The 26,128-nt window shown below is 34.4% G+C and overlaps 1 protein-coding gene across 1 annotated transcript in view; it reads left to right on the forward strand.

Annotated features, from left to right (window-relative positions):
• Positions 1-26,128, forward strand: part of ALOX5 (arachidonate 5-lipoxygenase) — an 825,341-nt gene that overhangs the window by 325,283 nt on the left and 473,930 nt on the right. Inside the window, exons 6-7 of the mRNA XM_044056362.1 lie at positions 1,179-1,351; positions 7,132-7,278. Coding sequence (XP_043912297.1) covers positions 1,179-1,351; positions 7,132-7,278 — 320 coding nt within the window. The remainder of the gene's footprint in view (positions 1-1,178; positions 1,352-7,131; positions 7,279-26,128) is intronic.

Consider the following 26,128-nt stretch of genomic DNA (forward strand, 5'->3'; position numbering starts at 1 on the left):
ACTTTGACATTGTGAACAGAAATTGTTTTGCCTTTGCAAAATTGATAGTAAACCGTGTTTTAATGATGACTGTATTTTCACTTGTACATATTCATAAGTTAATAAATACAATATAAAGATAACAGATGGCAACTGTCCCTCCTAAATGCTGAATGATTTCAGTCAGTCATTCTCTTTCTGTTATGATTCAGGGACTGGTAACTATTCTGAGGACTAGTACATGTCTATGGTATCTTTTGCTACATTGTTCTGATGGTGTATATATGCTTGCCTATGTACTGTGCTGTTTGCCATGGCATGCATATTTGTGTATGGTGGTACTGCAGAGAAGAAACTGAGCATCCATAAAACATAATATCTCATCTCCACCTGGTGTTATGAAATGCATTAGTGAAAAGAATCAAAAACAAAAGAAAGAATGGCTATAGACATTGCTAAATGGTTTTAGCTACCAAAGGCGTCAAATGGTGAGGTGGAACATTCATAAATGACAATCTGAGTGCACAAGAATGCAAAGATTTCCTTCCAAGCTGAAGGTTAATGGTGCGGAACTAATGGAATTATTAGAAAATGTGATAGTTTATATAAATAATGTTTGCATTGTCAGTTCCAGACCTTGAAAGACGTATTACTTCCTGAGGGAGAAACTCAATGAGATTTATACAACATGAGAAGAAAAGGTGTCCTTAACAATGTACTTGGTTGTTTATAGGTTCATAGGTTAGTACTAGGCTAACTACCCTTGTGAGCCATTTTAAGCCTAGCCAATTATCCCTTGAGACTCAAACCCTGTACCTTGTGTTTGTAAGGCAAACACCTTAAACATTAGGCCACCCTCCCAACCCATAATATAAACAACCTCTGCAAGGCTCAAACCCAGGAACCTGTACACCCTAGGCAAAGTGATTTACCACTAAGCCATTCCAGATATTTAACTGAGATGTAGTTAGTCTGAAACTCTGTCATGCTATGAGCAGATATTGCTAAGTTTAAAATTACTCATTTCATCTTAATCCAGCTTTAAAAATGATAATTGTAGAAGTTCTTTCATAGATATATTGAATGCATAATTTTAGAAGTCCTTTCCTAGGTAAATTGATTCCTTCCTCAGACTGTTTGTGCTACAGTATTGCTTATTTCAATCTTAACATTTTGCTCTAATTGTCATTTTCCTTTAGAATACGTGATGCAGCACTGGAAGGAGGACTTTATGTTTGGATATCAGTTTCTGAATGGCTGTAATCCTGTTATGATTGAGAGCTGCACAGAACTGCCTCAAAATTTTCCTGTTACCACAGAAATGGTACAATGCTGTCTTGAGCGTGACTTAACACTGGAACAGGAGATAGAGGTAATGACTATTTATTTACATGAAGAGGAGATGTAAAAGTTCAGCTTTTCAGCTAAACCATATCTGCCGTGAAAGGTTTGCATTTTGTATGCCCTTATGTGGTAAAAAATGTTGTCCTTCTTCAGTTCTATTATTAACATATTGTAGCTCAGGCCAGAGCTGTACAAGGTCATAAGGTTATATGGTGAAATTAGGAAGAGAAATAACTGGGAGAAATATGAAGATATATTTTATAACAGTGGGAGCAGTGGATACATGCAATATCATTTTTCCAGGAACACTGGTGACACCTGGGGCCAAAAATTGGAAATATTTAAATGTTTATAAGTGCAATTCATCAATTCTTCATTATCTGAAGAAATGAATATTTTTTTTTAATTTTTTTAAATGAATAATTCTTATAGGTGGTTCACTTTTTCTGGCGATTATTATATTAGGTGAAGGAGTGTGAGACACAATGCCCCTTGACACTTGGGAACAAGTTTCTTTCCCAGTAAAATATTAATTCCTTCAACAAGATTAATTTTCAGTGGCTCATACCATAATTTTATAAATCTATGTGGGACATATATAGAATGTGCAAGAAATTATAATTGTATCAAAGTATCACAACAATTGCATGATATACCTTTTAATGAAACGAGATTCTATGAATTTATTTTGGCAAATCTTTCAAGCAACAGAAAGATCCCTTCAAATAAACATAACACAGCCTTGTGTGCCAACACTTCAGAATAGATTATATTTAGTTGGAGGCAGAGGGGTGCTCCCCTCATGAAGGGACATTGTATCTCTTGCCAGACACTGATCACTGCAGTGAATCATGGAGTCTTGCCTAATTAAATTGTAGTGGAACCAAGCAGGAATGATTTGTAGCATATGTAGTCTACTGCATATGACTAAGGAAGGAAAAAGTCTGTATGGGCAGTGTATTCATATAAATCATCACTAGCTGGGCAGCCACAGTTGGCTTCTGCTTTTAGAGGCAGTGAGACCTTGTCTTTAAAAAAAAAATTTGTAGCAGGCAAAGCTAGTTGTAAAACCACCCTTCCTTCCCAGGATATGCACAAACTATCCTCTCTGCCAGCACCATCAGTTGCCCGAGCTGCTAATTGAACTCAGGTTGCCTGGGTCATAGTTGAGGCTTTATCCCTCTACACCGCCAGGCTGGCAATTGATATTTACAACTTTATTATAAAACCCGAGGTGTACACTTAATAAAAACAGTCTGTTTAATAAAATGACTACACTGGCGGAATATCAGGGAGAGTTATCCCTATGTACATTGTACAGTAAATCGCTAACTTCATGGATACAAGCATACTGATCTGTACAAATGATTTGGAAATTTATTTGTGAAGCTGCTTGTGTTAAAATGTACATGTAATATTGTAACTGAATTAAATGCATATGTTTTGACAGAAGATAAACTTTAAAAATAGTAAGAAAATTAAACTATTGGGCCTAGGCCATAAATATGTTATCTCACAGTTTTGAATGAAGCCAGAGAAGCAGTGTCTGTAAGATGTATGGTTTATTAGCTCTTGTAGGAAGAAGGGAAGTGTTTTATGGTTTTATGACTTCCAGCAGCTGTACCAGGTCTGAGCAATGTTTCTGTGTGTATATTATTGACATGTAGGAGAACAATCTCCTACTAATATCTAAATACTGTTTCTGGCTTACAGAGTAATATCACACACATCTGGTCAACTGACTCTGTTTCCCACACTATCCCCCATCACTAGAAGCTGCCAGAATTTTAGCACCTACATGTCAATAATACACACAAACACACACACACACACACACACACACACACACACACACACACACACACACACACACATGAGCATTGCTCAAATCTGGTGCAGCTGCTGGAAGTCATAAAACAATAAAACACTTCCCTTCTTCCTACAGGAGCTAATAAACCATACTTCTTACAGAAATTGCATATCTGGCTTTATTCAAAACTGAGATAACATGGGATGGGAAAAATCCTATAGTTAGATGACCTATCCTGTACCTCTTTTTGTTTAACCTATACAACAGTGATGTCAGTATACCAGGCCAGTATTGTTAAGTCAGATCTGCTGCTAATACTAATTTCAGGATAAATGCTACCTATGAACAGGACTTGTCCCTTCACATCCTCACCGATCAATTACTTATTTTGGTAACATATAACAACTTATACTTTTAACACTGAATAGAGTGCAGTAATGTATCTGGAAGGTCTAGGTTTCTTACCGAGTCATCACTGGATGGTCAGATTACATATAATGAATATATACTAGGACTTGGGAGTCCATGTATATGATGAAAGATAAAGGCCTTCTAATATCAGCTGACAGGGGAAACGTGGTCATTACTGCAGTATTTCAAAACTGTATCCAAGGAAATAACATTAAAACATTTAATAAACTGATAAAGCCTACTTTGAAATATACTGCCCCTTATGGAGTTCATATAAGAGGAGTGATATCCCTTGCATGGAGGGGCTACAGATGTGATGGACTATATATATTGTAGGGATAAACGGACTGTAATTCAGAAAGATTGTAAAAATATGCACTGTTCTTCTAGCAAACAAAAGATTTAAATGGTCTTGCTAGCTGCTTTAAAGCCTTCAGGGAGTCTTACTTAGTTTGCTGTGATTATTCAACTGTCATGTAATGGGTTATGTATTAAGAAGAGAGGAGATGAAGTGAAGCTGCATGTTCATAGAAGGAATACTCACTAAAGGCAAAAAATGTGGGGAAAAAAGAACATGTTATTTTATGGGAAGAAGAATACTGCTTAAGTTAATTATTTTAAAATGGAGTAGAAATGTTCATGGAAGGTAAGACTGATAAAGGGTAACTTGGCAAACATTATGAAAAGTAATTTCCCTGTCTGATTTTTATTGTATATATGTAATTCTGGAGGAGAGCTGGGAAAGGGCAGATATGATTTAGCTGAAAGCTGAATAAACAAACTTGAATCTGGATCTGAGGAAGTTTTGCTTCATGTAGATAGAATGGTGGATGTATGGACTAAACTGTCTGAATGGCTGGTAACTCTGACTTGAGTAATGCTTTGAAGAGAACACAGGACAGATGGAGAAGCAGTGGGGCGAGATGGCAAATAAGGCAGCTACCAGTAGCTAGCTACAAACCACAAGCAGTCTAAATACACAAATTGTCTCTTTTGGCCATCAATAATTTCACATATGTATACATGTATGTTTGAGAATGTCAGCTGTACCACCTGAAAATGTCTTTAGTGAATGCAAGAGCCTGATTCAAAGCACAGTGGTGCAGCAGGGAAGCTGTCACAATTTTACCTGGCACAACATCTGGTATTTTAGTCAGTATTATAGTTCTTGTCCTCTGCTGATTCTTTGTATCATCAGTTTTCTCACATGGCTTCTTGAAATTGCAACTCCTGTTTCAGAGACACCACCATACCTTCAGAGAGACTGATCAGGAAAAGACATGTAACTGATATTGTACACTACAGAAATGTCAGAGCTGGAATAGGACAGCAAACTAAACTTCTGCATGTGTTGTCCAACTGCATTTCTGCAGTCCTGCAGTCATTGCTTTCTACCTTGTCAATCTTTAGGGATATAATTAATCTGTAATGCGCTATAATATGTGAATTGTTTTGCAGTAATATCACAAAACTTTTCCCACTCCAGATCTGGAAAAGCATTGGACATCACTGACTTCAGTTTCTTATTTGCAGTGCACTTCTTAGTTATGATGGAATATCTGTGAGGCCTCATCCCATCCATTAGGAGCAGCCATGCTTCACTGCATTTTGTTATTCTCTAATGCAGTGGATTCGCATTTCCTTCCAAAAGGCAGAGAAATCTGATAATGTTGTTTTCTGATATAATGTATTAATTCATTTATTAATTAAACATTTATACATAAAAGTATTTTAAAAGTTTATTTTATGGCTGTTGACTGATAACATTTTAAAGGTTCTTAAAAGCTAATAACTGAGTAAGAAATGGTAGTTTTTTCCATTGCCCAAAACACCATGCAGCAGCCTGAGCTCTGTGTTGCTAATGTTGTGTCTGGAGGTTCTAGGTAGTTTCCCAGCCTGGACCAATTTTGGTCTTTCCTTAAATGTGGGAGGCCATAGTCTGGAGCTGGGTTGGAGTGAAATCAGGCCATTGAAATGAGAGATGTTATAAACTGGACCTAGTAATAAAACATAAGTGAAAAGGGCCTAAAAACCTCCATAAATGGCTGGAAGTTGACCCCTCCCCCCATCATGATTGGCTGCCACACCCTCCAATGGTGGTTTCTGAGCAGACAATCTATTGACAAGATTGAGCAAACACAAACTCTGGCGTGGCGGCTGATGATTGGCAGGTACAGAGGAAACAAGCATATAGATAAAAAGATAAGATACGATTCCTTTATTGTCACTGCACTAGTACAATAAAATTTGTAGCAATCCTCCTAAGGTGCATTCACATATAATGAACATGAATAAATATGAGAATATAACGCAATACAATGCCAAACAATACAATATAATGCAATGCAGTGCAGTAAACGACTAAGTTATTGCACTTCTGTATATTGAACATGAAAGGAATAAATTAAGGTGCACAGGAATGTAAACATATGTCTTATAGTGCAATAACATAGTTGTTTACTGCACTGCAGTAAACAACTAAGTTATTGCACTTGGGTATATTGAACATGAAAGGAATAAATTAAGGTGCACAGGAATGTAAACATATGCCTTATAGTGCAAATGGCTATTATCTGTACTCAGTATGAATATTTAGCATTGTTCAGTTCACGTATGGCCCTGGGATAGTAACTGTTCTTAAGTCTGTTGAAGGAATGGACCTGAACCCTCTGCCAGAAGGCAGCAGCTCAAACAGGTGATGTCCAGGGTGAGAAGGATCCAGATGTTGGTTGCCCTGCTCTGACAGTTTGAAGAGTTCCTCCAAAGAGGGCACTGAGCAGCCAATGATTTTTTGGGCAGAGTTAATGATCCTTTGAAGGGCCTTCCTGTCTGCCACTAAGCTGCTAGCATACTACATGGAAATGCAGTATGTTAGCACACTTTCAATAAAATAGCAGTAAAAGACACCAGTAGCTTCTCCTACAGGTTGTTTTTCTTGAGGATCCTCAGGAAATGGGGTCTTTGCTGTGCCTTCTTGTCTGCCTCCATGATGTTTATGGCCAAAGAGAGATCTTCTGCCACATGTACACCTAGAAACTTGAAGGCAGGAACCCTTTCCACACAGTCTCCATTAATGTATATTGGGTTGTGATCTGCGTTGTTCTTCCGGAAATCTGTTATGAGTTCTTTTGTTTTGGCAGAGTTTAGGGCAAGGTTGTTCTCAGTACACCATGCAGCCAGTCTTTGAACTTGGTTAGTGTTGGTTGAAGAAACAAAGAAACCAATAAACTAACAAAACAAACCAACCAAACAGCAGGCAAAGGTTTTCAGACTTTCATGCACTTTCTTATTGCTTGCTAGACTGTAAGAACATAAGCTGTTTTCCAGGTATCATTAGTTTTGAATTTTGGAGTGTCTTTCATATAATGCAGTGTATTTGCAGGTTAATTATTCAGTTGCTTGAAGTATCATTCTAATCTACCATGGCACAGATAAGAACTTGTTTCCATTTCCTCTTAACAACAAGCTTAGTAATATTTTTTCACGTTACAAACACAGAAAAATGAGAACTAGTGGTGATAGTCTTTGCTTTCTAGAAACAATGCTCCTAGAAACTTACATTGTTCTTGTTTTAACTTATTTTGCAGGAAGGAAACATATTCCTCGTGGATTACAAACTACTAGATGGTATTTCTGCCAACAAAACTGATCCATGTACAATGCAGTACATTTGTGCTCCTCTCTGTCTTCTGTATAGTAACTTGGAAAGGAAAATTGTTCCCATTGCTATTCAGGTATCTTTTTAAATGAATGTTCTTGATACATTGTTTTCTTTCTTAATTAAAAACAAAAAAAACATGTTTGCTAGTTTAAAGGTAAGTCTTTGATATAAATAAATTCTGGTTTACTGGGTGAGGTTTGAAACCATGTATGTCACTGATGACTTATCCACATTCCTGTTGTAAGACTCCAACAATTTGTAACATTAAATATATTTGCAAATTATTGTGCAAACAAGTGAAAGTGTAAATGAAAAAGTCAGCAACACTTGTGTGAAGTCATTTAAGCACTAGCTGTGACAACTTGACTGGTAAATGATTTCACTGTTGAGTAACTGAATAAAAATTAGCATTAGCTAATGTATAACTTACACAGTTCTATTGGTGGATAAGGGCTACCCTGCCAAACCTACCACTGTCACCAGAGCATCATTATTGTACTTTGCATCAGGCAAAATGTGTGTGTGTGTGTTTGTGTGTGTAAATTGTCATCTATTATGCATACTTTCTCTTACTAACTGTTTCAAACTTCATCTTGATGTTTGACATAATCTTACTTGAATTGTGTGTTCTTGACTTGCAGTACTTATACTAAAGTCGTATTGATTAACTGCTACCTTAGATAAGACATTGAACATATATGTGTTACATACTCTCATCTATTCTTATAGTAGGGCTGTACAATTTGACCCTGCATGCACTTATATCAGAATTTATATAGACTGATGTAGGTATGAAATTGAACATTGTTATTTATTTACCTGTATGGTAGAACTTATCTAATGGGGACTCTGCTAAAAATTGGGTTATTTTTACCCAGTCAGACTATCCCAGTTAACAAATGGAAATAAAAAGAAATAAATGAATTAATAAATAAATAGTACAAGTAGATCCAGACAGTATTACAAGGAAGATATATACACCTGGCATAGAAAACAAGAATAAAACAGCCTGTGCAAGACAATAGATAGCAGCTGAATTCCATCAGACACAAATTATAGTAAACAGTGTATCCCAACAACAAGACAAAGGAGACCAGATGTATGCTAAACATCTGTGGGGAAAGATGATGGTGCCCATACAAAAGCACATGAATAATAATAATAATAATAATAATAACAACAATAATAATAATACTAATAATAATAATAATAACAGCAACAATAATAATAATAACAATAATAATAACAATAATAGTAATAATAACAATAATGTGTAGAGGACAGCACATAAAGTGTTACCCATGAAGTTCCAGTGTAAATCACAGCACATATTCAGCAGGACAGGGACATATGACTTATGTAATGTACAGGTACAGTCCAGTGAGGACAGTAAGGTGTAAAAGAAGTAGCCAATATGGACTGCATAGATTAACTGGTGTCAGAATAACCACGTATGGGAAGAGGAATGTGCCGAACAGTAGAGCACATAAGAAAAAACAATAGAAAGTAGAGCACAGTGTAATACAGTGCAGGGCATAGCAGGCTGCACACAACACGCAACACACAAATAAGGTGTGAACTAACTATATACATAGCTGACAAATCACTATCAATATGTCTGTGCATTGCCTATGAATGGAAAAATTCAACAGAAAAGGACTAAATAAGAGTGATATGCAGGCTGTATGCAGGACATGTAGCAGATAATGGAACATTTTTGAGCCCAGGAAAGGCACATTGATGAAGTGTTGTAAGATATTTGAGTAATAAAATGTGGTAACATGGATAAAGCAAGTGGTACTAACATGTGGGTTTAAAGACTGGGTACACATACATAGTTAAATCAAGTAAATAAACAGTATAGTTTTGGTGCTATGGCATCATGTTCTGTTTTCTAAGGAATTAACAAAGGTGTGAAAGAAAACACTAGCAAAACATAGATCAGGAAAACAGTATGGTAGGGTGCAAAGGATGCACAGAAAAGCATGGACTCAACCCACACATGCCACATTTCAGATAAGTGCCATGAGATGGACCTGCAAATACTGTAGGGGATGACACAAAGGACAGAACAGGTAACTGCTTTTCACTATCATTTCTTACCCTTTTTTTTATTAAAGCCCAGAGTCCAGAGCACTCTGAAGTTGTTTGATAGCTTGCTGATTTCATGCTGTGATGCTGATGCCCTAATGATGGTGACAATGTCATCAACATGTAAGACAATATTGGATTATCCTAGGGGAGGTCAATAATGAATAATGAGAAGAGCAGTGGTCTCAACACTGATCCATGGGGTACGTCCGTATGGATGGCACAGGACTGGTGTCAGTTGTGTTATTACCTAAAATAAATGTTCTGCCCAGTACATACTTGTGAAAACAGCTACGCATCTCTGTCTTCTCAGAGAAGTGGTACTTTATTAGCTTTTGCAGGAGCATGTTATTGTCAACACATTCAAAAGCTCTTTTGAGTTCTGTGAACAGAGCCACAGTAAATTTTTCAGTCTTCAAAGTTTTTGAGAATGGTATTAGTTAGCCATACAGGACATGCAGCGTATTTTGACCTAGCTAAAGCCTTTGACAGTATGCCCCATGTTGGCATCATACAAAAATTAAATGGTTTAAAATATTTACCCAGATGTGGTAAGAGGGATATCAAATTGTTTGAAAGACAGAAAACCCACACAGTAAAAATTGCAGGTATTTCATCAGAAGGACTTGGTGCTGGGGTCTCCCCATTTTGTTATGTATTTTTTGGATCTCCAAGCAGAGAGCCAAGACCTCTGGCTGACAACGTTTGTAGAATATTGGAAACCAGGGGTCATTGTTAAGTCATACTATGTCAACCAAACCTTCTAGAATGAACTCACTCTAGTAAACTCTTGGTGTACTAAAAATGGGCTCAAACTAAATAAAAAGTGTAGTATTATCACGCTTGGTAGATATTCCCTCTCCTCACCATACTGTCTAGATGACACACCTCTTCAAAATGTAAATGTAGTTAGGGATCAAGGTATTTGGGTTGATAGTTTCCTATATTTTGACCATCATGCAATGACAATTGGAAGGAAATCCTTTTATTATTTAGCTCAGCTAATTACCAAAAGAATATCATAACGTTCTAAGGACGTAATCATTCCCTTATACTCAGCATTGATCAAGCCAGTTATCAAGTGCCATGTCCCCTTTCTGATGTATCTCACTTAACTTATCAACTAGAAAGATTCCAAAGGTTCCTAACCAAAAAGATCACAGGCCTAAAATCCCTGAGCTACCAAGAGAGTCTGAAAGCTCTACCCCTTTATTCTTTATGTTATACACATTTGAGGGGAGATTTCTGTCTCTCTCTCTTACTGTACCATTAGAGATTATATTGCCTCAATCTCCTACTTCTCTGCAAGTCCAATACCTCAACCAATACTAGAACCAGGGACCTAAATCTTCACCAACAGATAAAGAAAACATGATGGAAGGACAGGTTTATAACCCATTTACTTCCAAATCTCTGGAATAAACTTCCCTTGTATGTTAAGCAGTGTGACTCACTATCTTCCTTTGAAGATAAACTGGATGACTGGATGGGTATCCAGAAATTTACTCCACGATTAACTGGTATGGCCATCCTGGAGAAATAATGTGCTGCCTGAAAGAGGGTACTAAAAAGGAAAGAAAGGTTATGAGACTTGGTGGCCTTAGAATATCTATGAATCTGTCTATAAATATAATAGTAAAGGTGCTATAATCTGGGACGTGTGGATGGGAAATAGAAAATTCACCCCGGATCACTCCAGTGGCTCTACTCAACAGATGCACTGGGAACTAAGGTTAGGTGGGACGATGCCAGGGTATTCCTATGGGCTAGGCTTGTAAGGGCCCCAGGGCAGTTAGCCCACCTATGAACCTATGGTTTAAAGTCAGGTAGTTTGTCGTGATAATGGCGTACTGAGATGTAGCCTGAAATTTGTTTATTTCATAATGTTTCAAAAAGTTTAGCTATAAGGCATAGGATGGACATTGCTTTAGAGTCCACAGCTGTTTTTTGGGAGAGTAAGTTTTGCTAGTGGGATTATGATGGCTGTCTAGAAAAGAGATCAGTTTTGTGCATGGTGAAAAGTTTAAATATTTGAGTTATTGATCCTGCTAATGGTTTTCATCCTTATTTAAGTAGGAGAGAATGGATTATTGAAAAATGTGTTGTTGAATTGGAGGTTATTTTCTTAAGCTTGTCTTGGACTTGTTTTTTAGTAAGGGTTTTAAAGTGAAAATAGGGATAGTTAAGGTAGCTGTGCAGAAGCTTAATAGATGTGGGCATGGTGTCTTGGTTAGAAGGTATTTGAGAATTTTGTGGTGTGTTACTTACATTGTGTTTTATTTCTTTCTTTGTCTGAGGTGTTATGTTGTGGGTGTTCTGTCTGGTATTAAATATATTAGTACTAGATAACATTTTATCTGTGCTCCAGAATTTTCTTGGCTTATGGATTTGAGACTGTTGTAGCTTTCTGAAGTATCTGGATTTAGATGTGTTGGTACTAATGTGAACTAATTTTCTTAGTTTCAAGAAGTTTTGAGGTTTGCTTAGATCATTGGAATCTTGTTTCCACTTTTTCCATGCATTATCTCTACTTTTTAGTTCTTAGGAAATATGAGAGCTACATCAAGGAGTCTAGGGAGCTTTTAGCCTTCTAGCTGTTACTGTGAAAAATGGTGTTCTGTTAGTGCCCCTTGAATACTTACAATGAATCCTCTGTGCAGCTCAATGAGTAGCGGGGATTCCAATCAGTAGCACTAATTTGCTGCAATGATATCCTTGGACCTTTCTATGACTTGTCTAGTGGTTATGTAGCTGGGTGGAAGTCTGACTTGATCTTAAATGCCAAGTAGTTAGTGTTGGGCAGTCATCACTAAGGGAGCTGGGGAGGACATGTCCAGAAGTGTATGTTTGTGTAGTCATTGTGTTGACCACTAGTGTAATGTTTTTGTGCAGAAAAATAGTTTGAAGTTTGTTTTTGAGAGTGCTACAGAAATCTAAGATAACCTTGCCCGTTATTATTACTTTGTTGTTTTTGATGATATATTCTAATAAGGTTTCTAGGCATGTAGTGTTTGCAGGTAGTGCAATATAGATGGCAGCAGTAGATATTTTACTGTGGTCTGATACTGTAATTTAGATAAGTGATCTATTGGGCTCTGTGTCTTTGCATGCAGTACTGTTTGCAATAAGTGGAGAGGAAAGATTATTGGAGTTTCTAATTAAGGGGGTGATACTTTCTCATGGCCTGAGTTCTTATCTGTTGTCAGAGAAGACTATAAATTTGAGTGTTTGAGGGGGAAGCAGGAAATATCTTTTATTTAAGAGTCACTGATCTTGTAACCAGATCTTTGCTGTGGCCACCTATTAGTTAAGTTGCATGTATTCACAGCTGCAAATTGAAGTGGAGTGGGTCCAGGGTTTAGCTGACTATCGATGAAGAGTATAAGAAGAATAATTGAAAGAATATGAGCTATTACATATTTTAGAAAAAATATGGCTTCACAGGGTGGATGAATAACTGGGGGTTTGATGGACTATTGGAAGGACTTTTTGAGGTGGTGAGTGTAGGTTATAAGGAGTTGTCCACCACATAAAAATGGATTTATGTGAAAATGTCATAGATGCTTTCAGGATTATCTGCAGAAAAAAAATAAAAGCTAGTGATGTAGGAGGCATGTTTAATAGGAGAGTTGGTTAGCTGGTTGAGTAATACTTATGGGTGGCAGTGACCAGATTTATAATGTTGTAACTGGCAGAAGTACTTTAATTGAAATCCCTTAGTGAGCACTGTAAGTGTAGTGGAGTACATAGTGACCCCCTCTTTTTATGTGAATCTGTTATATTTCTTATGGATCCCGCTAATTATTTTTTCATTTTCTAAAATAGAAATATGCTTCAACAGATGTCCTGATTTCAAGATAATCACACTTTTGTTAATCCTGCCTACTAGTGTGCTTCTTTTCTTTTTCCACTTCTGTAATTTCCTTTCTACCTCCTGTATTGGCTTCCTGTAATATTTTTCCAGCTGTTCCTCATACGTCTAAGCCTGTCTTGCTTTTGGTCTGTGATTTATTTTACTTTCTTTTCTTCCTTTACTTCTCCCTGTCACCAGTCTTGCCATATTTTTGTTTGCATTCCAACTGATCTATATCCATCACTATGTTCCTTGCTTTATCTGTGTCACTTAGAATCATTATGTAGCTATGACCCAAGAGGCATTTATATGCTTTTCCCTCCATTTTCTTATATATCTTATAGCTTATTTCTGACTCACCTTAAGAAAGCCTCCATTGCTAGGAGAATTAAACTTGGGCACAGGTGACATCCCTGTCACATTCCCCATCATATCTTTAATTTTGATAGCTGTCTACTCATCAGTAGTATTGCAGAGAGGTATTTATACACCACTCTCACTGATCTCACAGATGTATCCCCTGTTTCTAGTCTTGCCTTAGCAAGTACCTACAATTTCACTGACCAGAATTATTTTTTAATATTATATAGTATCATCATAGTCTCCCTCTGCTTGGCCTTTTCACTTCCCTCACTATCAGTTAGACCTACCAGCTGTCGGGTCTATATTACTTCATTGAAACCCAGCTTCAGTGAATGGCTGTTCATTGAACGTTCACATCAACGAGCGTGTTTCCCAGGGAAGTGAGTTAGTTGCCCAGCATACTGAGTGACATACACACACACACACACTGCAATATATCAAACCCACCAAAGTGGGGGTCTGCACCCCCCACATCCCCCTTCTTATATATACCAACTCTGAGGTTGCACTACAGTGGGGGAAAAAGCCAAATTTCCATATGTTGACCGACTAACTCACTTCACTGGGAAAAAATGATCGCTGATGTGAACGTTCACTGATTTGTGTTTGATGAATAGCTGTCCATTGAAGATGGGTTTTGATGAAGTAATATAGATCTCCAGTTGTCAGATGATAATCTGAATTGCACAATATTTACTTAGCTTTGTTGGATGTGACCTGGCAGAATGAACTCTGTCCTTATTAGTGGGTCTATATCACGTTGTTGAACTCTTAAAAGTTCGAATGTCATATGGTCTACACCTTATGATCGAACTTTTAAAAGTTTGAATGTTTCAATGGAGATCTCCGTATAGTGCAGAATGGGAAGGCTTCCGTTTTCTGCACTGTAGTATGATCTCAGAGTTGGTATATTTAAAGAGCGGGGGAGTGAAGGGGCATGACCCCTGCTTAAATTGTTCACATAGGTTTTTTCTTTGGTTTATTTTTTTTATTACATTTTTGAACTTTTAAAAGTTCAATCATATGGTGTCGACCATATGACGTTTGAAATTTTAAAAGTTCGATTATGTAATATAGATGCCCTTGTTAGTATCTTGGCTGGTATGCATTTATTATAGGGATGGATCTAAATTCTCTTGGTTCTAATACTTCATTGTCTTTCTTTGGAAGTACGACTAATTTTGCTTTAGCCATTGTAGGTGACATTCTACTTTTCTTTAGACTCCTACTGAACATCCAGGCCAGGTCTTCTAACTTCTACCTTTAACTATTTTAATACACTGATTCAGAAATCTAGTACCACACCTTCCCCCATTTTATGATTTTTATTACCTTTCTTGCTTTTGTTTTCTGTATCCTTTAGCATCATTTTCAGAGCTGCCATTTTCCCACTTACAGCCATACTCTTCTTTTCAGACCCCTCTTCAAGTGAAGGTATAAACTTATTCATAACAAATACTGAGTTCTACTCGTAATTCCTTTCATCCTCCTTTATATCTTCAATCTCCCTGTTAATTTTTCTGACCATCAACTTTTTTTTTTTTTTTTTTAGTCTTTCAGGCTGTGTTCTAGGATTCTTCTGTCTTTTCTTCCGATCCCCACCAGATATTGTTGGTATTATTTCTCCTTTTTACTCTCTGGCTTCTCTCATTTCTCTGCCTTCTACCTTTTTCATCTCCAGGGTATCCCTCCCCAATCACTGAATTCCCATGGCTCCTTCAGGGGTTGAGGCAACAAACAAAGAATTCCAAATAACGGACATGTTGAGTCAATTAAGGCAAGTTTATTAAAGATTCCACAAAGCCTTCTGGAAATACCCTTATTCAGTGTGTATGTATTAGCTTTAAAATCAAGACTTCATTTAAATGGTTTAAAAGATGACACAACCCAATCTAAAAACACTTCCAGTTAATTAAGACTTAAATCAGAATTCAATATGTAAAAAATTCAGTATGTAAGAAATATATTACATATGCTTACATAAAAAAGTATAATAATGTAGCAAAGTAAATCCAATGGGACAGGTAAACACTCAGGTTCACAGAAAAAAGTTTAAAATCAATAAATAAAATAAATAAAATAATAAAAATGATTGATTTTAAACTTTTTTCTGTGAAATAAAAATGGGAATGGGAATACCAGGCAGTTTCATCTCCCTTGGTCTATTCCCTACATTACACTGTTCTTTCGGCCATGAGAAAATATTCCCATTTCTAAAGTCATGCAAGTCTCTATGCAGCTTGTATTTCTTAGCAGTTATTAGTTTCTCCTCAAATTTTGTTAATCTTTCTAACATCATAATATACTGATAGAGATTTTTTTGTAGGGGGGCGTGGCCAAGGATGAACACAGGATAGCAGCAGATTTCTTCAGCTCCACCAATTTCATTACATTGACAGGAATTAATTACTTAAAAAATTAATTTTTGAAGTAATTTTCTTTCTAAATATGTTTGTTTTGTATAGTTCTTGAACTATATCTAAAAAAGAAAGGAAATCTTAATAATATTCCTGTCAGAAATTACTTTGGAAATTTTCCTGTCAGTTTATCAGTCTGAAATGAGTTCCAGTAAGACAAATTCTCAAGACTCCAGCATCAAGAAAGAACTTCAGTCTCTGATAATTATAGTCCAGCAACTTACTGCTAAGATGGATAAAATGGATACTAATATAGACACTTTCATAGAAAAAGCTACAAAACAAATAGACTTGTTACATATGGACCTGCAACAACAGAAGATCCAGATGACAGGCATAGAAGAAGCTGTGAATGACATGGAAAATAGAATACAAGAAGAGGAAATCAACATTGAGTTTCTGCTGAAACAAAATACACATTTACAAACAAAGCTGGATGACCTGGAAAATAGATCTAGGCGCAATAACATTAGGATTTTTGGACTGCCAGAAAATATTGAAGGTAACAATATTACTTCTTTTTTAACAACATGGCTCCCTAAAACTTTAGATTTACCAGAAGCACACTCTTTTGGTATCGAAAGAGCACATAGATCTATAGCTAATACTAACTCTAACAAAAACTATCCTAGATCAGTTATAGTTAGATTTCTATCATCTTTTGATAAAGAGATGGTTCTTAAATCTGCTTGGGCTAAAGCTCCTGTTAAGATTAATGAAACAACTGTGCGTTTTGACAATGACTATTCTTCCATGGTATTAGCTAAAAGAAAAGTTTTTCTGCCACTAATAAGGGAGCTTAAAAAAGCACAGTTTAAAACATACCTTCTGTTTCCTGCCAAGCTTAAAATCTTCCTTCCTGATGGTCCTAAAATTTTCGATGACTTAGACTCTGCTTTACTGTTTATCAAAAAAATAAGATTTTGGAAAAATAGAAGAAATGGAATGGGCTAGTCCCTCGTTAAAGAGACTGGCAACTGAAACTTCGTGGAAGACTTCAGAGAAGAAGAAGAGACTAAAAACAAATGATTTGTACTATGTTTTTTTTCTCTCTCATCATTTTATTTTATTATTAATCTTTTTAAATATAGTTCCTGCATTTCCAAGAAGCAACAAATATTTTGAAAAGATTTAATCAAAGTTATTCTCTGTGTGCAAAGAAATGTTTTGTTTCATAACTAGTCAAAATATCTGGAGATTTAATGGCAAGCTGTGATTTAACTTGTTTCTCTTTCTGAAGAGGAAAAATAAGGTCAGTAATTTGATACATTTTTTTTCCTTTAAAAGTTTATATGCTCTTCAAATGCTATTCCTAATTATACTTTCTTGATTACACTGCTTATGCTTGTTTGTAAATAATCTGTCATGCTTTAACTAATAATAATTAGAACTAAATAATAGTAAATAATATGTTTTATTTTTAACTCTATTAATATAAACAGTAAGTAACATTCTATTGTATATACTTCTTATAGCTTTCTCTTACATTTTTTTATTTCTGCCTTACACCCTTTTACTTTCTACTCTCTTTTCTTTATTAATATATAGAAATGCTTTTGATCATATAGACACAGTAAATAATAAGATTTGCATAGGAGTTGAGTTGGGACAAAAATGTTGAGTTTTGTTACTTATTAATAATTTTGGGCTTGATTTCACTTACATAGAGTCTGTAATAACCTGTAGAATGCATTGTGAAGGTTTTGTCATGTTTAGATGCATTTACACTGCTAAATGAACGTTTGTCACTAGTTTTAATAAGGTTCACGCCAGAATGTTAAGAGAGACAATCTGGGAAGTGGGCTGTCTCATGCACAGTGTCCATGAGCTACTTCAAAAGCTTCAACTCTCAGAATTCTCACAGAGAAGCTGAAAGCAGCTAGTCTCACCTTTGACCTAGATATCACACTGACACATCACAGATACAGGAATGACACTACCTAATTATACTTTCTTGATTACACTGCTTATGCTTGTTTGTAAATAATCTGTCATGCTTTAACTAATAATAATTAGAACTAAATAATAGTAAATAATATGTTTTATTTTTAACTCTATTAATATAAACAGTAAGTAATATTCTATTGTATATACTTCTTATAGCTTTCTCTTACATTTTTTATTTCTGCCTTACACCCTTTTACTTTCTACTCTCTTTTTCTTTTCTTTATTAATATATAGAAATACTTTTGATCATATAGACACAGTAAATAATAAGATTCACATAGGAGTTGAGTTGGGACAAAAATGTTGAGTTTTGTTACTTATTAATAATTTTGGGCTTGATTTCACTTACATAGAGTCTGTAACAACCTGTAGAATGCATTGTGAAGGTTTTGTCATGTTTAGATGCATTTACACTGCTAAATGAAGGTTTGTCACTAGTTTTTAATAAGTTTCCCGCCAAAATGTTAAGAGAGACAATCTGGGATGTGGGCTGTCTCATGCACAGTGTCCATGAGCTACTTCAAAAGCTTCAACTCTCAGAATTCTCACAGAGAAGCTGAAAGCAGCTGGTCTCACCTTTGACCTAGATATCACACTGACACATCACAGATACAGGAATAGCAGATTAATAATATGTGTTAAAAACCTATGTCCCAAACATATACATTACTATAACTCATTTAATTCATCTGATTGACAAGCATAAATAATTTTATAACTCTATACTGAAAGAAATTGTCATGTGATATATTTTAAAGCAGTAGTATAGCATGTTTGTAAAATCTGGTTACTAAAATGTGTTTGCTGTGCATTATTTTGTATAAAGCAGACAGATTTATTGAAGGGAAGGCAATGTAAGATGGTGCTCAGTAAAGATACAACTCAGTGAGATCATATATATATATATATATATATATATATATATATATGTATGTGTGTGTGTTTGTGTGTATGTGTGTGTGTATGTGTGTGTGTGTGTGTGTGTGTGTGTGTGTGTGTGTGTGTGTGTGTATGTATGTGTGTGTGTGTGTGTGTGTGTGTGCGTGTGTGTGTGTGTGTGTGTATGCATGTGTATATATATATATATATATATATATATATATATATGTATATGTGTATATGTGTATGTGTGTATATATATATATATATATATATATATATATATATATATATGTGTGTGTGTGTGTGTGTGTGTGTGTGTATGTGTGTGTATGTAGATATGTATATAAATGTTTCTGAGAATCTGCTTAACTATGAAGTATGATTTATAACAATTTCTATGAATACAATATTTTATTCTATTGGCAATAATGAGTTTGAGTAAATGCTCATATACAAGCAATTCAAGGTTTTTTGGAAGCTGTTAACTGTATTTACATGACAGAAAATAGATGCATCCTAATATATGTAATGTCTGAATCATATTAGCCAAAGTTTTTGATTTAAATGAATGTTAGAACTTATTTTTCTCTCCTCTTGATTTCTAACATCAAGATTATTTGAATGCTATTTGCATACAAGTGTTTTATATTACATGGATGTATATAGTAGTATGAACAGTTTTAAAAAAAAAAAAAAAGGTTTATTTTAGTTTATATGATGCTGTTTTACCAAATGTGTAGTCTTGTCTTGCTAGATAATTGAATTGAAAACTGTTAACTTCAGTTAAATATAACTAGTATTAAATTGATAAGGTGGTAGCTGACGTACTGCTGCTTAGGGTAGGGGTTAACTTGAGTGGTAAATACTACTCTAAGTTGGAGTTTACAACTCCAGGCTGGATGCAAGGTTTAATCCTTACATTATTTTCACTTGTTCATTGTTATTTGTATATAGTTTTGACATCCACAATATATTTTGTACATTCATTGTCACTACAAACAAAATTGAATCCTATACGAAATCCCATAAGAGATTCAATAAATACAGCTATATTTAAAGGTACACCTAAAGGAGGAGATGTAACATTACTTATCTTGTTATTTGTTATTTTGATCATAAGATTATTAAGTTTTAAAAATGCCAAATGACATCTTTAAAAGGAATTTCTTTAAACATTAATGGATTGAATAATCCATGTAAAAGGGCAAGCCTAATAAGATACATTAATTTACATAAGGCCAACTTAGTCTTCCTACAAGAAACCCATCTCTTGAAAAAAGATATTGATAAACTAGCCACAAACAAATATACAGTATTGGTTAGTTCAGAGCACACTCAGAAAAAAAGAGGAGTGGCTATTTTATGGAATAAAAGTATGCCCATTCCTAAAACCAGGATGACAAAGGAATGTTTTGTATGGTTACAATACAAATTAATGGGAAGACTTACACTTTAATTAATGAATATTGGATACCTGGAATTGGTATTAATACAGTGAAACATCATCTTGATAAGATCATATCATTCTCTATAGGAGATATTATTTTAGCTGGTGACTTTAATTGTATACTACATGAAAGTGATACTACCACTATAGGAAAGAGAAGAATTACATCTAATGCAAAACATTTAAAGGATTTTGCTAATTCTTATCATTTGAATGATATTAATAATCAGATAGATTCAAAATCATTACCATACACCTTTTTTTCTAACAGATACAAAACTTATTCAAAAATAGATAGGGTCTTTATTTCTAACCAGATGGTAACAGATTTAATTAATTCCAAAATCATTTCATGTCCTATATCTGATCATAATTCAACTGTTTTTGAATTCATGATAAAAATACTCATAATGTTCAGATCAAAAGGATACCAGCATACTTAACTCAACTAAAAGACTATAAAGAATATATACTTTCAGAAGTAAAACATTTTTAGACATAAATAACACTCCTGAAGTCTCCATTGTTTATGTTTGGGATGCCTTAAAATCATATCTATATGGACAAAGTATCAGATGGTATAATAATAAAAGGAAATCTTGGGATAACGAATTGTTAGATATTCAAAGTAAATTAGACTCTTATAAACATAATAATAAAGAAAATATTATGGACAAGAAAGTTATTGAAGAAATAAACAAACTAAATGAGAAATACAAAGAAATTTTAACTCATAAAGTTAAAATAACTTTAGAGAAATACAAGTTTTGTCTTATTCAATAAGCCCCAAATACTTACATAGACTTAAAAATAAAACAAAAAGGTTGAATAAACAAAACCATATCAAAGAAATCTTTTCTCTAAGGAAAAAGAAGAATGTTTTTAGTATACCAGAAATACTAGATGAATTTAGAAATCACTTTCACAAAATTAACCATAATAATATTAACATGGAACCTAAAGATAAAATAAAGGAGTTTATAACCACAAATATGAATAAAAAGCTTAATAAACAACAGATTAAACTATTGGACAAGAGTATTTCATATACAGAAGTTATTACACAAATAAATATGCATAAATCAAACAAAGCACCGGGTAATGATGGTATTATACCAGAGATATATAAAATCCTTTCTAAAAATACATATTCATTAATACATAAGGTTTTTATTTTGGCCCAAACTGAGTTAATAACCCCCCCATCTTGGCAATATACATTTATTTCTCCAACTTTAAAACCTAATAAAGATCCAACTAGATGTTCTTCATATCGGCCCATCTCATTACTTAATGTTGATTATAAAATGTTTATGAATATCTTTGCTGATAGATTGAAGACAATCATTCCCATTGTCATTATATATATAGATCAGACAGGCTTCATTGTAAATAGAAATACTTTTGATAATATAAGAAGAACTTTAACATTAATAGATTTTGCAAATAGGAAAAAGAAAGATTTAACACTTATTAGTCTTGATATAAGTTCAGCATTTGATTCAGTAAGTTGGGACTATCTGTTTACCTTAATGAAGTGCACAAACTTCTCGGATGCATTTGTAAATCTAATTGAACATTTATACAAAGGAACGTTGGCTTATATTAAGGTAGGAACATATGTTTCACAAAAAATACCCATTCTTAAAGGTACAAAACAAGGATGTCCACTTTCTCCACTATTATTCACTTTAGTAATGGAGCCTTGGGTTAATTTGATCAGAAACAGTACTGACATAGAGGGTTTTGAAATAGATGAAAATACAACATCCAAAATTCAACTTTTTGCAGATGATGTTCTAATTACATCAGCAGGATCTAATTCTTCTATACAGTCTCTATTTGATAACATGATGAATTTTAAAAGTATTTCTGGTTTAATATTCAATGAAGAAAAACTAAAATACTACCTATATATACACGAAAAAATATTCTCATTAGTGATTTTACTAAATATGTACCCAATTCAGGTCAGATAACTTATTTAGGTATAATACTATATAAAGATATTAAATCTATTATATATAATAATTATAATACCTGTTTTCTTAATATACAAAATCTTTTAATACCTGGAATAATATGTTTTTACTATGGAGGAGAGACTTACAATTATTAAAATGATAATATTCCCCAAGATTTTATACTTAATACAATCAATAATACTTCCACCTACAAAAATAATTATCAAGAAACTGAACACACTAATGTTAAATTTCTTATGGGCACCTAATAGACCTAGGATTGCATTAAAGAAACATACTAATAGCTGGTCTCAAGGGGTATTTCTTTTCCAGACTTTAATTTATATACTATCTCTTCTATTGTAAAAGTTATTACTTTATTAATAGATCAGTCATATGTCACAAAATGGAAAGATTATTGGGAGCTAATTAGTATACACTTCATGAAAATCTCCTTAACACATAAAAATATGATTGTAAATAACTCCATGTTATGGTTACTAAAGGAATTTTGTACTTCACCTATTACACCTAAACATATGGTTTGTTACCCATTAAATATTATTATTAGTTATCGTAACTTTATATTCATGCACCCTAAGTATAGGGAATGGAATTTTATTGTATTTCCTATAATGTATACTCAGGGTATGCTTTTGTCATCTACTTCTGAAGGAACTCATTTAGCTATAGATAATGATCTAAAGTACTGGTATCAGTTGATATCTGATAATAAAGTTAAAAAATCTAGATTTCTTAAAACAAGAATTTGATCTAAGAGAAACTTGCTGGTTAGAGGTTCAGACCTTTAGACAACATCTCATTAATAAAATAGATTTAATGTCTATAACTGTTAAAGAATCTATTCCAACACTGATTGATTACTTGATATTAAATTTACAACATAAAGTTTCTGATAAAGGTAAACTTTCATACATACATAAAGTTATCAGACAAGAAACTTTTTACAGTGTAGATTCATACTGGAATTATTTCACTTCTATTAATGGGGACCCACCAAATCAACAAGATAAACAATATATATTGGAATCTGCTTATAGAACTACGTCTTTCATTGTCTGGAGACTTTATACATGGAAATTTTTACATAGATCTTTTTATACACCTTTGATGATGAATAAAATAAATAATAAAGATAATCTATGTAAGAGATGTAATGTAGAAATTAATGCTGACTGGGCTCATATGTTTTATGACTGTATAAAATTGAAAGAATACTGGAAGTCAATTAATGAATTTTTGCAGGCTCTTTTTACAGATAATTTCATTATTTCTAAATCTCTTATATTATTCAACACACCTGTACCTCAAAGTGTTAAAAAGGTTAAGCTTCCCTTGTTATGGTCTATTCTAGCAGTGGCTAGGAAAATAATAACTAGAAATTGGATTTCAGATACACCTCCTTCGTTCAATGAATTTAAAAATGTTATGAATATAGTGTGCCATATGGAAATAAACACAATTAGGACTAGAACAAATAGAAAAACATCTTATTTTATTGTATGGGATAATTTACAAAAGTTGTTAAAAAAATTTTAATTTCAATAGCATGGTATTTTAGTTTAATTAATTGATCTGATTGTAGTGGATGTCTTTGTAAAGACTTTAGTTGTTTTGTTGAATATTATAATAATACCTATTTTTAATTACTTGTATAAAATTGTTATGATATTTCTCTTATATGTTAAAACAATAAACCTGTTTTGAAAAAAAAATAATATACTGATAGACATTTTCAGAAAAACATGGTAGCCCGGTCACATTCTTTTCAAGTCTAGCAATTTCATCTTGCAACTCAGTTTCTATTTTTTCAAAAAAAGTGGTTCATTAAGTTCTTGTAATCAGCACTCAGTTTCAAGTTAAGCTCTTGGCACTTTGTCAATAATTCAGGGTAGGCATTACCATACAAGGGCATTTTGAGTATTTTTAGCCCTCATGGAACAATACCAAAGTCCAGATAAACAGAAACTGAGACGCTGCCACTATAATTTCTTAAAAGTTTGCACTTTTCTCTCAGGGTTAACTATCAGTTTATCAAAGTTATGGTCAGAGAGTTTTGGTTCTTATTACTTGAATTTGCATTCATATTTAAAGTGGGCTGTGTGGTATCAGAAACTCACTGCACCTCCTTGCATCTTATGTCATCCTTCTTCTCACTGTGGCCTTCAGCCCATCTCAACAGTTCACTTCTTTTCTTTCTTCACATTCAAGTTTTTTTTGTTGTTCTTATAATTCCTTTTAATAAGTTCTGGTACTGTGTGCATGTTTTTCTTTATAGGCTGAATGGTGACTAAACATTTCACAGTCTTACATAACCAGTAGTGTAGATAAGTAGGTAACTGTGTGATGCTTGTTTTGAATAAATGCCATAGCCATGGCACCATATGTGTTGAGTCAAGTTTGGTTGTGGCTTGTGGCCGTATACATTGATGGTGCACATTGTTGCCATTATGAGGATATGGTGAATGCTCTTGAGAGATGCAGCTTCAGTATGTCACTCTGAACAGGATTCAGTGGCAGAGGCTGCTCTTTTAAAGCATATGGCATTTGTAACAAAGGACTGGAGTCCCTATGCTAATTATGATAATCTTACTGATAGATCTCCCAGAATTTCCTTGATTTCAAGTAATATTTATTCCCATGAATCACCCCCTTTGGACAGGCTCAAGATATACACTGTCAGTGCAGTTATCCCAGCACATGACCTTCTTGAAACATTACTTTTAGTTATATTTCCCTGGTGTTATGCCAGCTCTGGCATAGATGTTAATGCACTGACTATGGCCCAGGTGACTAAAGTTTGATTAGTGCCTCAGATCACCAAATCACCAATAGGTGATAGCCTTTATCGGAAGTGCATTGAAGTATGCACCTGCATGGGAAGGCACACTGTAGCATGGAAGGTTTGTTGTTCCACCTAAAGCTGCGGTTCCCATTATAAGACAAAGTCATAGCAAGGATGTCAGCAAAGTGCATAAGCAACCCTCACAGCTGCCTGAATGAAAACCTGTCTCTAGGGCAACCCTTGTAGTTTTGGGAAGCCCCACCATGAAGTGAAAAAAATGATTTAAGTCCAATGGGGGGGGGGGGTGGAAGTTGGCTCTTGGTGGTTGTCAGTCACAGGGTCAAAAACAACACAGGAAAATATTTAACTGATGTTGTAAAATAGTCTACTTACAATTTAAATGTAAACAGTTTCTCAAAGGAGACTGTTGATGTTTTCAGTAATCTTTGGTATTAGTGGTCCTCATCTTGTACCTCTATTAATTCCTTAAGTTTTTTTCTTTTTTTTTCCCGTCGCTTTTTTCTGTGTGATCCCTGTAGTTCTTTGGGTGGTGTAGTAATACATTAGCTTACCTTGCATTTCATTAATTTATATTTTGGTGAGTTTAGTCACTTCCAGCCATCACTTTCAGTTATTTTGTACTAATAAGAACTGCTTTTTGAAATGTGCTATCAGATCCATCTGACAATCTCTTTTTTTTCTTAACTCTGTTAGGAAAGAGAAATAGTTGTTGTCCTTCTTTTGCTATCTGGGATATTTATATATATATATATATATATATATATATATATATATATATACATATATGTATATATATATATATATATATATATATATATATATATAATTCCACTTCACAATGTCGACTTACTGAAAACTCAAACTTCATATGGTCGAGACCATATGATCGAGTTTTCAGTAACTCGAAATTACAAAGTGCAATAAAAAACAAACAAGCACATCATTTCTGCAGCGGGGCAAGCCCCCCTGTGCTCCCCACACCCCCCTACTTAAATATGCCAACTCCGAGATTGCGCTACAGTAGGGAAAAGGGAAATCTCCCATTCCGTGCTGTATGCAGAAGTGTAGAACGGGAGACCTCCCATTTCCTCGCTATAGTGTGATCACGGAGATAGTATATTTAAGTAGGGAG

Source organism: Protopterus annectens, chromosome 14.part0 (assembly GCF_019279795.1).
Source record: "Protopterus annectens isolate FY-2018-M chromosome 14.part0, PAN1.0, whole genome shotgun sequence".
NCBI classification, from domain to species: domain Eukaryota; kingdom Metazoa; phylum Chordata; order Ceratodontiformes; family Protopteridae; genus Protopterus; species Protopterus annectens.